General features: G+C 47.8%; 1 protein-coding gene across 1 annotated transcript in view; it reads right to left on the bottom strand.

The window, feature by feature from the left end:
• Nucleotides 1–15,730, bottom strand: part of ASTN1 (astrotactin 1) — a 276,053-nt gene that overhangs the window by 2,445 nt on the left and 257,878 nt on the right. Inside the window, exons 17-22 of the mRNA XM_006088941.3 lie at nt 13,783–14,051; nt 12,080–12,213; nt 8,434–8,585; nt 7,279–7,414; nt 2,823–2,923; nt 1,774–1,957 (exon numbers count right to left, since the gene is read on the bottom strand). Coding sequence (XP_006089003.1) covers nt 1,774–1,957; nt 2,823–2,923; nt 7,279–7,414; nt 8,434–8,585; nt 12,080–12,213; nt 13,783–14,051 — 976 coding nt within the window. The remainder of the gene's footprint in view (nt 1–1,773; nt 1,958–2,822; nt 2,924–7,278; nt 7,415–8,433; nt 8,586–12,079; nt 12,214–13,782; nt 14,052–15,730) is intronic.

Below are 15,730 nucleotides of genomic sequence, written 5' to 3' on the forward strand. Positions count from 1 at the left end.
AGGAAGTGTATATATATAAACCCAATAAGAAGACATCATGCTACCTGACTTCAAATTATACTTCAGAGCTACGATAATCAAAATAGCATGGGATTGGCAGAGAAATAGACAAACAGATCAATGGAAAAGAACAGCTATAAAACTGCATGTATATGGACAAGTAATTTTTGACAAAGGAGCCAGACACATACAATGGAGTACAGATAGTCTCTTCAATAAATGGTGCTGGGAAAACTGAAAAGTCACATGCAAACAAATGAAACTGGATTAAGTTTGTCCCCATGTACAAAAATTAATTCAAAATGGATCAAAGACCTATATAAAAGCCTAATATGCTAAGTGTCTGGTCGGCCATTCAACCAAAGTGCAATATGCTTAATGATATGCTAAGACCACTCAACCACTCACTATGACATGTACTGACCACCAGAAGGAAGATGTGCCGATCGGTAGGTTAGCTTGCTGCTGGAGTCCGGCTGATCGGGAATGAGTGAGACAGGCCAGACACACCCTGGAGCCCTCCTGTGGTTCCTCCCCGGCCCCAATTGTGCACTGGTGGGGTCCCTCAGCCTGGCCTGCACCCTCTTCCAATTCAGGACCCCTCGGGGGACGTCGGAGAGCCGGTTTCGGCCTGATCCCACAGGCCAGGCCGAGGGACCCCACTGGTGCATGAATTCGTGCACTAGGCCTCTAGTAAGTTACATAGAAGAAAATATAGGTACTAAACTTATGAACCTTGGTTATAGAGAAAATTTTATGAACTTGACCCCAAAGGCAAGGGAAGTAAAGGTAAAAATAAAAGAATATGACTATATAAAAATAAAAAGCTTCTGCACAGCAAAAGACACTGACAACAACACAAAGAGGCAGCCAACCAGATGGGAGATGATATTTGCAAACAATAGCTCTGACAAAGATTTAATTTCCAAAATATATAAAGAACTCAATATCAAACAAAAACCCAATCAAAAAGTGGGCAGAAGACCTGAAAATACTTCTTCCAAGAAGACATATGAACAGCCAATAGATGTTCAACCTCACTAGCAACTGGGGAAGTGCAAATCAACACTACAATGGGATACCACCTCACACCTGTTAGAGTGACTACTATGAACAAGACAAGCAATAACAAGTGTTGGAGAGGTTATGGAGAAAGGGTAATCCTCATTCACTGCTAGTGGGAATGTAGACTGCTACAACCACTATGGAAAGCAGTCTGGGGATTCCTTAAAAAATTAAGAATAGAGGTACCATACGACCCAGCAATCCCTCTCCTGGGTATATACACGAAAAACTTGAAAACGTACTCACAAAGATATAGGCATCCCTAAGTTCATTGCAGCAGCATTCATGGTGGCCAAGACATGGAAACAACCAAAGTGTCCTGCTATAGAGGACTGTATAAAGATGATGTAGTACATATACACAATGGAATACTACTCAGCCATAAGAAAGGATGAAGGAAGGCCATTTGCAGCAACATGGATGGATCTTATGAATATTATGCTAAGTGAAATAAGTCAAAGCTAAAGAACATATATAAAACTGAAACTCGTTAACACAAATAGCAGTGTGGTGGTTACCAGAGGGAAGGGAGTAGTGGGGGGAAGGGAGTAGTGGGGGCCCTAACATATGGGAGAAGATTTGACTTTGGGGGTGGGCACACAGTGCAATAGAAATCTACACGAAATCTATATGATCCTATTAACTAATGTCACACCATAACTTTAATTAAAAAATGGGAAAAAAGAGGCATTGAAGCTGACTGATTACCTGGGTCCCAATTCATCCTCACACCTCCAGGTGAACTCTCCAAAACTCTCGTAGTGCTGGTTGTAGTGGTAAAGGACTCGGTGAAGGGTGGGGGAGCCCAGGTCCAGGAGGGTGTTGTAGGCCGTCTGCTGTTCCTTCCCGCTGGTGTAGCCATTGAAGAGATTGTAGATCTTGTCTGCTATTTCTGAGAAGGGCGACGAGACAAATACTTTATATACATACATACGTAAGCGAGTATATATTCAGGCACACATGCATGTGTATAGGCATATACACCTGCATACACGTGTGTGTGATATTGATGAATACTGAGCCCAGCACCTGGAGAAAGTGGATTGAGTCAATCACTTTACCTTTGCCCCATCAGGTTTCAGGTTTTTCTTCTATAAAATGAAAGCCTTTGAATAGAATACCTCCCAGATTAATTTTAGTTATAATATTCGTTGTCTTTGCCCATGTTTCCTAAAAACAGAGAGCCTGAGGCAAAAGCTCATAGATAAATACTGTATAGGTAGTGTGACCCCAGGCAAGTGGGAGGGAGGATAAAGGTGTGGAAGGAAGGAGGCAGAGGCAACAGAGGGAGGGCACTAGGGAGCAGGGGGCTGCGTTCCTAGGGTGTAGGAAGCTGCTGGATCCCTGCCAGTCCATCCATGGAGGGGGATGAAAGAACACTTTATCTTAGCTCCACTCCAAGACTGATCGATAGGGCTTTTCACATTTGCTGATGTACACAAAATATGGAGAGAGTAAGTGCCAGATTCCATGCTGAGGGCAGAGGTCATGGGGACCCCAGCAGGTACTGAGCACGCGGTGAGTCCCCAGGTGTGCCCAGAGCCTGCTCCAGCGTCCCTGGCTCCAGGATTCACTCTGTGGAATGATGGGGTACTACGAGGATTTCCACCAGAGGCAAGGGAGAGGATTCCTGGGAGAGAGAGGCCCCTCTGCTGGGCCTTGGATTCTTCTCTTTCCCCCCTGAGCTCTAGGTTGTTCCCACAGACTCCCTCCTCCTGGTGGCGAGGGGCAGTCCCTGGGCATCCTTCATCGCTTACCTTGGGCTTTGACATCATCCACCACAGGGCAGGGGGTCTTCACGATCACGTCACTGGGCCTGGAGCGTCGTCCTGTGTTGTCCACACCCCACAGGGTGAACCTGGCAGGGAGGGGAGGGTGTCGTTATCAGAGAACGGTCAAGCTCTGCCTGGATTGGAGGCGGGGGGCGGGGGGGAGAGTTGCCCCCAGATACTCTTCGACTCCATGATGCACTTACTGCCACCACCCAGGTCACAAAGTGTGTGGTCCCAAGCCTCTCACTGCTTTCTGGTGGGTCTTGGGTTGGAGTTTGCGGTCTTGGGTATATTATCTGATGGGAAGCATCATAGCATAGAGCACTGGTTATCAAAGTGGGGACCCCCGACCTGTAGCAGCAGCGTCATGCCCCACCCAGACCTACTGGATGGAGACTCCAGGGATGAGGCCCAGGCGATTCTCATGCCAGTTACTTTCTGACAACCACTGAGCTGAGGCAGGAGTCTGTGTCTATGGGGCGGTCAGAACCGGGGTCTGAGACCCCTGCTCCCCACCATGTGATGTTAGTTTAACTCCTCTGAGCTGGTTTTCCTCTTCTGTGAAATGGGGATGATAATAAAACAGGGAGACCTCGTGCGGGACCTGGAGCCCAACGACCCTGCACAGCTCACTGATCCTGCTCTGTCCTGTCTTGTGCTCAGCTGACACTTGGGACACACAGGAATTAGGGCAGTTTTCCTCTTTAAAGTCGGAAGTGAAACCACCAGGATGGAGGGGCCCTGATGTACTGATGGCTGGGCTCTACTTCCTGCACGCAGCTCCTCTGACCACAGGGGTGCTGCCTCACGTCCCGAGTGGAAACGAGCCACAGAGGGCTGTGACAATGAGAAGGAGCCCCCACCCCTCCGGAGAGCCCCCCAGGAGGGGGAGGAAGACCTGGCTATTGAAGGCTGAGTGGATAACCCCCTCCCCCACAGGTGACGAAGCGGAGGTTCTGGGACACAGAGGAATGTGAATGTGACCTTGACAGTAACTTCTGGTGTATTTGCCCAGGGCTTCTGTCCCCAACCCAATGAGAATAAAAGTCATTAATGCTGCCTCTCTTGTCACTTTCTTTTCTGTGTCCTCATGGGAGGCTGCAGTCTTGGCAATTCTGAATTTTCTTTCCTTTTGGCAGAGCTAGAGGGAGGGACAAGATGCCCAGGCCGAGTGCCCAGGTAAGGTCTGCTGGGCTGAGAAAGTGGTGGGATTGTCGTCTCCGAAGAGAAAAGACAACCCTGCATCCATCCACCACTTCCTCCCTCAGAGGAGCCCAGAGAAAGTCAGTGTATCAGTGTGTGGATCGCCTCCTCCGCCCTCCCCAAGTCCTCATTCGGGAGCCACGGGCACCGCACACAGGCAGCCTCCATCTCACTGGGCATCCTGGTCGTGCAGGACACGTGGCCCAGACCACAGCGGTGGGCTCCGCAGGCCTGAGACCAGAACCAGGTGCTCAGCTCCCTGTCTCATCCAAACAGGTGGCTCCGTCCACTCCACAGCCTCTGCCATATGCCCGGGACAGAGTTCCTCTCACCCACCCCCAGCAGGCCCACTGCTCGGCAGCCTGGCATTGTGTCCCATCTTGCTTTAAATTCCAGCTAAACTGAGAGAATACTGAACTGGGATAAAAATGCCTGTGCTTAACTTAATTCCCAAATTACTCTAAAGGGGCAATTAGTATAAAATGTAGGGTCCTAGGCACTATTTTTAATAGCAAAGGAAGGCATTAGGGAAGGAAATGCTTCCCACGGCTGGTTTTCTTTAAACGGCTATTGAGGAAATATTGACAAATACACGAGTCCCAAACCTTCTGAGTAGAGGGGACGCTTGACCTCAGAGCCATTCCTCAGGGGTCCCAGTGCCCTCCATCCTCACGTGCAGGCTGTGAACCAGCACAGCCTGGCTGTGGCTCCAGGGCTGGGGTCTGAAAGATCTGTTGCTCTCACAGGCTCCCTTCCAGGCTGGGGGGTCGGGGGGTGGTTTCTGCGGATCACTCCGGATCGGCTCCCTTCTGAATGACCTGTCTGCTGTCACAGGCCCCAGAGGCAGTGGTTCTCCTGTGAGCACAGGCTGTGGCGAAGGGCCTGGGCTAGCAGGCCACGGAGTCACCCCCCTCTGGCCCGTTTCCTTGTCTCTAAAATGAAGATGTTGGACCAGACACCCTTTAAGATATTTTCCAACCATGGATTCTTAACTGGGCTTGTGCTGTGGACCCAACTCAGAATAATGATTTTGAAGTGCATTAAATAAAATGCATCAGATAACAAGGTCAGCCAGGTCTCTGAAATGCAGTTCTACCTCTGTGCACCCAGGTGAGGAGCCAGCTTTGTGCCTCAAGGTGAGGTGCTAAGATCATGCTACTAGCTCCTTCGGGGCATGAAATGCAGTGTGTGAAGAGATGAGAACTCTGATTCCATTCTTCACCACCGGCCACACCCCAGACTACCAGCTGTGTGATTCTAGGGAAATTACTCAGTGTTGCTGAGTCTATTTCCTCAGCTATAAAATGAGAACAATCACCTTAATCTCACAGGGTCAGAAGGATTCCCAGAGGCGCCCTCACATGGCAAGCACTCCATGAATGAAGGCTGCCTTCCTCCATTTTATAGATGAGAAAGCTTTGTTGCAGAAACTTTAAGAGCCTCACTTACACTCGGTGATTAGAAGGTTAGAAACGATCCAGGCTTGGGGCTCATGTGTTCTCAACACTTTACCCAGGGCTCCTTTCCTTCTGCACTGGGGGCTGAAGCTCAGCCTCCCTCCACCCTAGTGCAGAGGAATGTCTCACAGGCCAGGCCCTCGTCCTGTGATCTGCAGTGCCACCTTCCACTAGGTCCTAGTGCACACTGTCTATCTTTTCCTCAGCCCCATGCTTGGTCTTTAACTTCTTCAAGGTCACAGAAAGTTTGCCGTTTTACAAGCCAGAGGGCAAATTGGAAGTTCACCAGGGATGTCAGAGTGGGAGGAGGCATCAGCCTCAGTTCTTTGAGTAGGAAACTTAGCCACATCAGGCCAACCTGAGGAGGGTCCCGGGTGGGTGAGGGTTGGCATTCCCCACAGACAACGCCAGCCTCATGCTCATAGGAACTTTGAAATTCCTAATTAACAGTTGTGACTTAGGGACAGGGATTATGGAGCCCTTATTATAAATAGTAATTCCAGTTTCACTGAGTTTCAGGAATTTTACGGCAGCTACTTTGTTCCTTTTGTCTGTCCCTCTCGTAAAGGGCCACAACTGCCCGATCATAAGTAGGCTGGCTGTCCTTCGTCCTAGGATTAGCATTTGTGTTTCTCTCTATTTCCCAACTCCTCCAGTAAAAACTCACATATTTTCCTTTCATCAGCATGGCCCCCTGGTTACATTTCCTTTTCTTATATTGGAAATATTCAGCCTGGGCATCCAAGTTCATCATGCAATCAATGCCACTCACATTTCTAGTGCTTTTCATCTTTGAACTCCCTGACTGCAGAAATGGAAATGATTTATTCTGGAAACCTCGACGCCATTCTCGTGCCCTCATCTGTAAACTGTTAAATGTTTTTCATCCTGATGGGGTCAGAAGGTCCCAGAACTACATCACAATGGTTTCTGCCTTAGCTCTCAAATTTTCCTACCAGGACTTGGATTGCATCATGATCTCTCTCTCCTCTCTCGGTGTCTTTTGTGTGTCTGCTTCACAAATAGCTTTCAGTTGTTCCCAGAGCACAGGGAGGAATGGGAGGAGCGCTCAGGGAAAACAGGGCTGTTGCAGGTGCCGCAATAATGGAGTTCACTGTGTGTCCTTTGAAGAAAAATGTGGACCACCTCTAACCTCAGTAAACTATTTCAATGCCACTGGAGCTAGCTTTCTAAAGCAGAGTTCTTGGTATTCTGCTCCTTTCCTCCAAAAAATTAATAATCTCCTCTGATATACAGCATTTCACTCTATTTTCCCAGCTTTGCCCTCTTCTATCCCTATTACTCACCCTCTGCTTCCTCCGCCCCATGTACGACTTCACTACTCACCTTCATGCCTCTTTGCCTTTCCCTAGCTGATCCTGCCACCTGGTATGCCCTTTCCAACATGACCCTACCTACTGAAATGCTACCCAATCCAACTCAGACGTCCCTGCAAGTCACAATCCACCACTTTCCTTTCTCTTCAACACATCCCTTGCTCTTCCATCCAGCATTTTTTCCATTCTGCCTGATGTCAAGGTTAGTTGTTTCTCTATTTCCTCTCTATGTTGTGAACTCTTTGCAGGATGAGACTATATTATCTTTCTTGATCCTCCCCCTACTGTGCCTAGAAGGTTCGGTGTAATGCTGATCAGGACAAGACTTGAGAGACTCAAAACATTTTTCCAAGTCTCCAAAGGAACCCAAGTAGCAAAAAGGAACCAGCCAGGAGCCTTGGGATGTGTGGGGGAAGGAACAGCAGGGCAGTAGGTGTCACTCACATGTAGATGGTGTCGGGTTCCAGGCATCGGATGATGAGAGAGATGGTGGTGAGCTGCTTGTCTGGCACCTGAGAGGGCATGGCGCAAGGAGACTTTGCTCCGGAGATGATGTCATCCACAAAGCTCAGCACCGTTTCTGCCCGGGGAAAGGGGTGGAAAAGGCATGAGAAATCGAGGCCAAGTAATGAGGACACAGGATCAATTCAGTGACAGCTTAACATTAAAATTGCTTGGACCCCAGGCTTCTTAAATTCCAGGTAGAGAAAGGAGACCTAGAAGGAATAGTTTTTTATAACTATTTCACCTTTAACTAACTGGTTTAGAGCCATTTGTCCAGAGTTAGCTCAGAAGCAACTAAGGCAAGACGGACATGCCACATTGCTAGTTTGTATGCAATGACCTTGGTGAGAACAGCTGTTCTGGTCAGTGATCATTGCCAGACCTTCGTGGTGCCTGTGCACATCAGGGAAAGGGCCTGGAAGAAGCAGTGGACAGCAATCTGTGCCTGAGGACACTGACTGTCTCTAAGCCTCAGTGACAGTTTTGCCAGAAGATATTTACCCTGAGTTAGACTGTGGATGCTACCATCCTGTTGGTGACCACACTCATGTGAAAGTTTCAGGAATGACTTACCTTGACCTTTCCTATATGTGGACAGTGAAATAGTGAGGCATGAAACATTTTTTCATGAGGTGATTCCACTACTCTAAGACTTTCTTCTTCTAGCTGGTCCTAGCAAAACCAGAGTTTGCTTTAGGACAAGACACGGGTAAGCGAATCTGTCCACATGTGCTTTTGCCTTATTAGTAGAGAAATCTTTTCTTCTGTAATCACGGCAGTGGTTAGCACAGAATTGTTTTCTAATTATGGGTGAGGATAACTAGTGTGCTGTATCATTAGTTCTTTGTGAGTGTGCCTAGAGGCAACGAAATGGACACCTCTTCCATAAACAAAAAGTAAAACAAAATCAAAACAAGATTTTGTCAGATGCTCACCAGGCAAACACTCTTAAATGGACAAGATGACTGCTGCTCAGGCCTCTCCAGAATTGCCCTGGGGCCCTGGGGCCCTGGGACCCTGGTGCAGAGCCAGGAGGCAGGCGTTTTTCTCTCCTGCTTCCCACCCTGAGTCCAGGAAGTGGTGGGAGATGCTCACCAGTCTCCACTTTGGAGTGGTCCATCCTGTCGGTGACCTTCTCTTGACGGATGAGGTAATCTACAATCTGTACCCCGATGGGAGGCTCTGAGTGTTCCCACTCCAGAACCACGAGGGTGCTGCTGGGCTCGTGCACCGTGGACAGCCGCAGCCTGAGGGCAGAGAAGAGGAAACGTGACACAGGGACACAGCTGAGACCTGCGGGCTCTTCTTATACCACCACTGGCCCCTTCTCAAGTATAAATTCTTCTTTCTGACCTTTTTCTTAACCAACCACTACAACGATCTCTTTGAGTGCCTGTCTCCTTCACTGGAGAGTCAAGTTTCGGAAGATCCTTGATATCTATATTTTATTCATCTAAGTGCCAGTTACATGTTAGGAATTCAACATATATTTGTAATTAAATAAGTAGGTGAGTCAAAGATGAATGAGTGCCTGTATCTCAAACGGTCAGGGACAGGGCTTTTGGAGTAGCCCTTGATAGAGCTTGAAAATATAATGTCTGGATTTGCTCTTGAAAAAGTAAGAGAATGTGCCTATAATGCTTAGACCCAGGCCCACTGAAGGCGGTGGCTAGGAGAGCCTGCATTATCAAGGCTGTGGTCAGCTCCGTTTCTGTAGCGCTGTCAGGATCTGCCCTGCTGGTGGGACCCAAGCTTCACCTCTTGCTGTGGGAATTAACATATTTTCTTCCCCAGGCCTTCTGAGCTTGTGGGCCTTCTGAGCTTGTGGGTTTGGAGGTAATGCTCATGAGGAGCTTTGCTGGGCAAGAGAAAGCTGGCCACCAGTCAAGTTGTCCTCAGGTTGATGTCCTCTGTCTGCAAACTCAGGTTCTCATTTCACTGTCTGTTCTTGGGTTTCTATAGGTATCCTGATTCTGATTCCATTCTTTTCTTGATTTTCCCAATTCATAGTCTCCTCATTCTGTGTAAATTGTCCATCTTGACCACTCTTTGCCTTTCCATCTCATACCTCTTTGTATGTTGCAGACACTCAATAACCATTATTGACATTCACTGGTATGAATCTCCTAATGGTCCACGTGGTTTCAATTCCCTTTCTTGTTCTGCCTTCATGTGTGGGTCTCAGATTTCTCAATTGCTTCCAATTCCCTGTTTCTTCCTAGACCACTGGCTTCTGGGCTTTTTTCCCAGTTCTTGCTCACTCCAGCCTTGCTCCATCACATGTATCCCTGCCATTCACCCTCATACTTGGTTCCCATATCTCATGACCCCCCATAATCCTGGTCCTCTAGCCTCTACTTGGCTCACAGATGCCCGTCACTGGTCTCAAGGATCAACTTGGCAAGGCACTGTGAGAGTATCACACTGAAGCAATGTTCATTTTCAATTCGGCAATGATTTACCAATTTACCCATTACCTATAAGAATGTATCTGGTGAGTGCTAAAGATGCAGAGGTGCGCACACCAGCTCCAGCCTCTATTTTTATGGGGTGGTCAATAGACAAACATAGTTATGCATGTGATGATAACAATGTGTGATAAGAACTTTAAAAAGAAATCACAGGAGGCTGTGGGAGCAACAGCAAGGAATTCAGCTAGTGGGAAAATAATGTGAAACACATGTTCTCTAGTGGCTTCCTATGAGAAGTGCATAGTTTGCATATGACATTAAAGATGGAATAGACCCAAAACAGTGCAGATATTGACAAATTCATTAATTAGAGTCATATGCAGAATGCTATTTTGAAGAAAAAGCATTAGGAGGCTTAAGCAAGTAACTAAGCCTTTCTGAGAACTCAGCTTCTGTGAAAACATGGAGTAAGGCTGGCCTCTACTGAGAAACAGGAGTTGTGTGAGATTTACACAGACGTGTGGAAAGCTAAAGTGCTTTTCTATTTCCCACTACCAACAAAAATTCAAGAAACTTAGGTCTGCTACTGATTAGAATTAACAAGAGAAGTGAAGTCCCTAATAGATGTTGCTGAAAATTCAGCCCAATTTGATCTTTGTCTATGACATTTAGTAAATGCAGGTTTACGAATGAAACCAGCCCTAAGACACTAATGGTTAGATCTTATGTCCCTGGTAACTGTTTGGTGGATTCAGTGTAACATGTCAAAGGCAGATTTCTTAGTTGGTGAATCAGTCTGGAAGCACCATCTTCTTCTAGTAGCTCCTTTTCTACCAAAAGGAAGGACTTCTAATAATTAGCTTGATTATATTTTGACTCTAAAAGTCCAAGTCACAGCAATAAGGAGCAGGAAGCCAATGGCTGGTACATTTAAAACTACATAAGGAAGGCCTGTGGACAAGAGAAGGCATTGGCTTGTAATGACACTCTACTATTGTGCTGCCCTCTGATTCTCTTCCTGTTCAGTCCTGGCCCTTTAATGCCCACCTGCACATCCATGTAACAGGCAGAGGGCAGTGTTCACCAAGACCAGCCTCGCACTTGCTGGTTCCTTCTGCCATCTTGCTCCTGCCGACTCAGCCCTGCAGGTACCGTAGGTCCTGATCCTCACTCCGCTTTCATTGCCTAACCAACCCATGGGCCATGCTCCTCCAGCTTGCCCTACCAGCACCATATTAGACAAGAAAATTCTATGCTCCACTCCAATGGCAGATGCTGTAGCAGAGACTAGAAGGGGGTCCTGCCTTGGGCCCTAGCCCGTCAGGATTCACAGGCTGTTCAGCCAGTCTGTGCAGCCTTCCCGTGAGGGACAGGAGACTGGACATGTTCATTCTCAGCCACCTTTGCAGCACTCTGTACTCTATTCACTCCTCAAATGCAGAACCCCCATGTTCATCCCTGACCCTCTGCTCTTCCCAGTTGATACTTATTCTGGAGCATTCTTTCTCAGAGCTATGTTCAATCTTTCATTTCTTTGGGTTTGCTTCGGTCTTATCTCTAGTGGTTACTTTTTTATGCAGTTCCAAACTATCTTTCCCTCTGACCACTGGCCACCGCTATAGAACTTCCCCCCTGTAACTCCAAGGCAGGCCCCCACGGAACCAGCCTCTTCCTCACACTTGCTTCTTCTTTGATGCTTCTTTTCTCATTTGTGGCCTATTCATCTTCCCAGGCACCCAGGTCATAAGCCTGTCCATTCTCAACTCCTCCTTCCTTCTCATACCCACAGTCAGCCCCAAGCTCCACTGGTTTCACCCAAAGTCATCTCTCAGTTGTATCCTCTCCACACTGTGATGGCTAATAGCATGGCCTCTTAGCCATGGCTCTGCTCTACAACTTGGGAAATTCCAGTCTTTACGAACCCATTCCCTTACCTATTACAAGGAGAGGAGGGATAACAGCACTTAACTGCTCCACAGACCCACACCAGTGGCCTCATTATAGACCTGACTTCCTCCCCTTACCTTCTGGCCACGCTGTCCGACTTTCTCCACCTTCGAGGAGAAATTCAAGTTTGACCTCCTTCATGAAGCCTTCATTTACATGTCTCCTATAACTATTATCAAACCACTCCTCCTACAATTACAGTTTGTGCACCTGCCTCCCCTAGAATATTAAAAGCTCCCTGAAGGCAGGTGCAGCATCATGGTTTTCTCTGTTTCCCAGCATCTAGCCCATAGCTTTGCTAATAGTAGACCTTCTCTAATAAGTATTTGAGGAATAATGCTGAGGCATGCATGCAAGAGGGAGGCAAAGAAAGGGACTCATACACAGGCTGTGGCAGAGGTGCACACGTGGGGAGCCCATCAGCCCCAAACGCAGTGGAGTCGCAGCGACACCAGTCCTCAATGACATCTCCAGTCCCGGAGCACCACAGAGAGCTCATGGTGGCCTCCTGCAAGAGCTGCAAGAGAGGGCAAAGAGGGGATGCAGGGCTGAGTTACCATAATCAAGGGACATCAAAGCTCTGTTTGGTCCTAAGTAACTTCCAGTCAGTAGCACCTCTTCCCAGGAGATTGTTCTGGGAAGCCCAGACCTCCCACGACCTCTAGGGCTCATCTTGCATTAGCATCACAATTGTCCCTGTGGTTGACACCTTGGAAGCAAGTCTTATTCCACCTGCCATCTCCTTTCTATTCCATCATTTCACACCTGGGTTCCAGCAACAATGACTTCTTTACCAGAGAGTCAGGGGGACTTGCCTTTACCACTCTTCCCTCTGCCCAGAGGCACTTAGTTCTTTCTCAAATGCCTCTCTGTGCATCCTTATTTGCCCTCTTCATCCTGCCAGAAGACAAAGCAGGGCAGGGCTGGGCATTGGATTAGAGCCACTGTCACTCTGGGCTTTGGGTCTCCTTTGGGTCTTCTTTCATCCTCTCAAGCCCCTTGCCAGAGTTCTCTTCCCTCCCACTACTCTTCCCATGGTCACTTCTATCAAAGGGAAGAGGAATTTGTAAACCGAAGGAACAATTTATCTTTTTGTTCCTGTGACAAACCTTATTTTCAAACACTCAATGAAGTATCTGTGGCAGAGGCAGACACTAGTAAGAGAGAGAAACACACACATAAAATCCCTCCTGTTGGCTTAGACACCACCTATGAAACTGTGACACACCAGGTGTCCCTCAAAAGAGGACAGGAGAAAGCAATTATCACCCCATCTGGATGGGCACACCTCTCAGGCAGGTAAGAGGCTCACTGCTGAGACGCTACTAGGGCTTGTCCCCAAGGTCACCTTTGCCTATAGTCTCAGAAGTCCCCACCCTAAGCTTTCAGGTTTTTATTTTTGTCCGTGTTGTTGCTGTTTTTGTGTCTGTTCTGACCCACTCTGTCCTTTATGACCTTGAGGAGGACAGAGAGAGGAAAGGAGCTAAGTCACTGCCTCAGTCACATTTTCCCCACTCATCCCTTTGGGTCCCTGCTTTTTCCCTGAGCATCTTTGGAAAGGGAGAAGCAGAGGAGATGGAGGGGTGGCTGGGAGATGTCATAACCTGCACCATAATATAAAACAGGAACTTCTGCATGGACACGGCATTTTGAGTCAGAGTGGTGGGTGAGAAACCACCCCCTTCAGGCTCAGGTGTCCAATGTGCTCCTGCGACTCTCACTGCAGCAGCCAATGGGAGGCAGAACTGACTCCTCCAACGACTGTCCCCCGGGGCTTTCTGAGCAACTACTCTGGTGACTGCAAACCGCTATGCCTCCCCATCTACCTTGTTCCTTCCAGCCCCTGTTGCTCAAAGCCCTACCGAATGTTCAGTTGTGACTCCTGAGTCATTACTATGGGAGTTGTGAATGCACTGACTTGAACTAATATGCAAATATAAGAAAATAGGTGCTTATATTAGCTAAACAAAAAGTCTCACTATCCATAGTCTAGCATGGGCTCAGCTGCACCTGTCACTTCCTCGGGCCATCGGCAATGCCCTCTGTTGTTGTTGCCTCCCTAAACCAAGAGTCTCAGGCCTCTTACCCGCTGGGTCTGGTTATTGGGCACCAGTTCATAGATGGGGGCTGCTCTGGTCACCTCCAGCAGGACCGGCTCGGCAGGGGTGTCAGGGCTGGATGTCACATGGCACAAGGGGCAGGACGAGGGGCACCGTCCCTTGCTCTGGCACTCCATACGGACTCCAGCTGCCATGCGCTTGGTGCCGGACTCCGACAGGCTGGTGATGTATTCTGGGAACGTTAGCACCTTGGGGTCTCTTTCCCGCTCCTCTGACTCGTCAGATGGGGAGTTGCCTGCCAGACAGAAGGAAAAGGAACAGTGAGGGAGGGAGGAGCGAGAACTGCATGGCCTCATGGCCCTAAGCACCGGAGTCAAATCCCTGAGAGGTCCAGTAATGTCATAGAGGGGTCATCTGGCTCAATCTGGGGAACCCCTCCTCCCAGATGCCCCCACTGGGAGAGCAGGCTGTTTCCTGGCTGAGCAGCACCAGCCCCACTGATCCTCTTGGGGATGCTTCTGCAGTTTGTGTGCAGGTCTATGACTGCCATCGATAATGCAAGCAGGAACAGCAGTGACAGTTCTGCATCCAGAGAATGAAGGCCTGAACGGTACTCCCTCTAGCATTGCTAATGAATAAAGGCCAGAATGATTTTAAAGCACATGATGGTGGCTAAGTGCATGCGCATAATCATCATCATAGTTTTAACCATAACCATCAGTAACCTTTACTGAGCCTGTATATACCAGGAATGTGATATCTGATCATAACCAGCTTTACACCAGCTCTTTGCATGGAATTCTATCATTACACCCATTTTATAGATAACTCAGGCCAACAGCCTTAAGCTCACAGCTACTGTATTGTGAGATCTGAAATTTGAATCCAATTTTGTCATAGGACATCTCAGCTTCATTATTAATGTAATGAAGATGTGGAAGGAAGTTTGACTTTTTCAAAAAGATTTTCACTACAAAGCCCGAGAAATGGGTCTATACTACACTGATCGATAAGTAAAAGGGAGTTGGGGGGCTCTTGGTTTATTTTTGGTGACATTGGAAATGCCTACCAAAAAATAATACTTTGTCCCCTGTGGAATAAAGCACTGCTTGGTATTTCTTTTCCAAGGCTTCATGATTTTCTACTGATTAATTCTATGGGAGGTGGAAGTAGAGTCTGCTGGCAAAAAGCCCTAGTTCCTTAAGAGTTCCCTGGCCCTTTGTAGCCCCAAATATGAAACAGGTGCAGGGAGGTCACTGGGCTTTTGGAAACAATGGGCGGATAGACCATCCATTCTGTCCTCACACACAAGGAGAATGCAATGTTTGATGGGCCAGATCTTTGGGGGATCTGGTTGGAAGGCTTTGCAAAGTGGTTCCAGAAGGTGATTGCAAGATACGACTCATTGACTTCACAGCAGACTTCTCTCTTGTGGGGTCCAGGCAGTGCCCTCTCCCCCTCTTGTTTGCTGTGTAATACGAGGCACTGCAGCACTGCTGTTTTGCAGATGAGCATCTCCATTATGCAGATGAGGCATTTCTACCCCGCAGCTCCATGGAGGTGGGCTCCTTGTGCATGCTAAGGCAAAGGGCTCACTTAGTGACTATCAATGTAGGATATAATTTATTTCACATCTGCATCTGGTTTAATAAGGGATCTAGAGTTGAGCTCAAGCCCTTACTGGATTTTCTAGCGAGCTACATTCCTGCACACACCAAACCCAAGACTGATGTTATTAAGTAGGAGACCCAGGAGCCCACACCAGCTAGCTCCAAAGTCACTCCAAGCAACATGTAAATCTTGATTGACATTCAGGCTTTTGCAACTCATGGCTGGGAGTGTTTGTAAAGTCCTCACCCAGCTCCTGGCAAGAGTAAGTGGGGGTGGGATAAGTTTTTGAATTCTTGATGTTATTTCTAGAAAAATAGGCCTTCATTCATTTGGGGAGTGAAATTTTAAAAACGAACAGTAAAG

This window comes from Myotis lucifugus, unplaced genomic scaffold (assembly GCF_000147115.1).
Source record: "Myotis lucifugus unplaced genomic scaffold, Myoluc2.0 scaffold_54, whole genome shotgun sequence".
Taxonomy (NCBI): Eukaryota; Metazoa; Chordata; class Mammalia; order Chiroptera; family Vespertilionidae; genus Myotis; species Myotis lucifugus.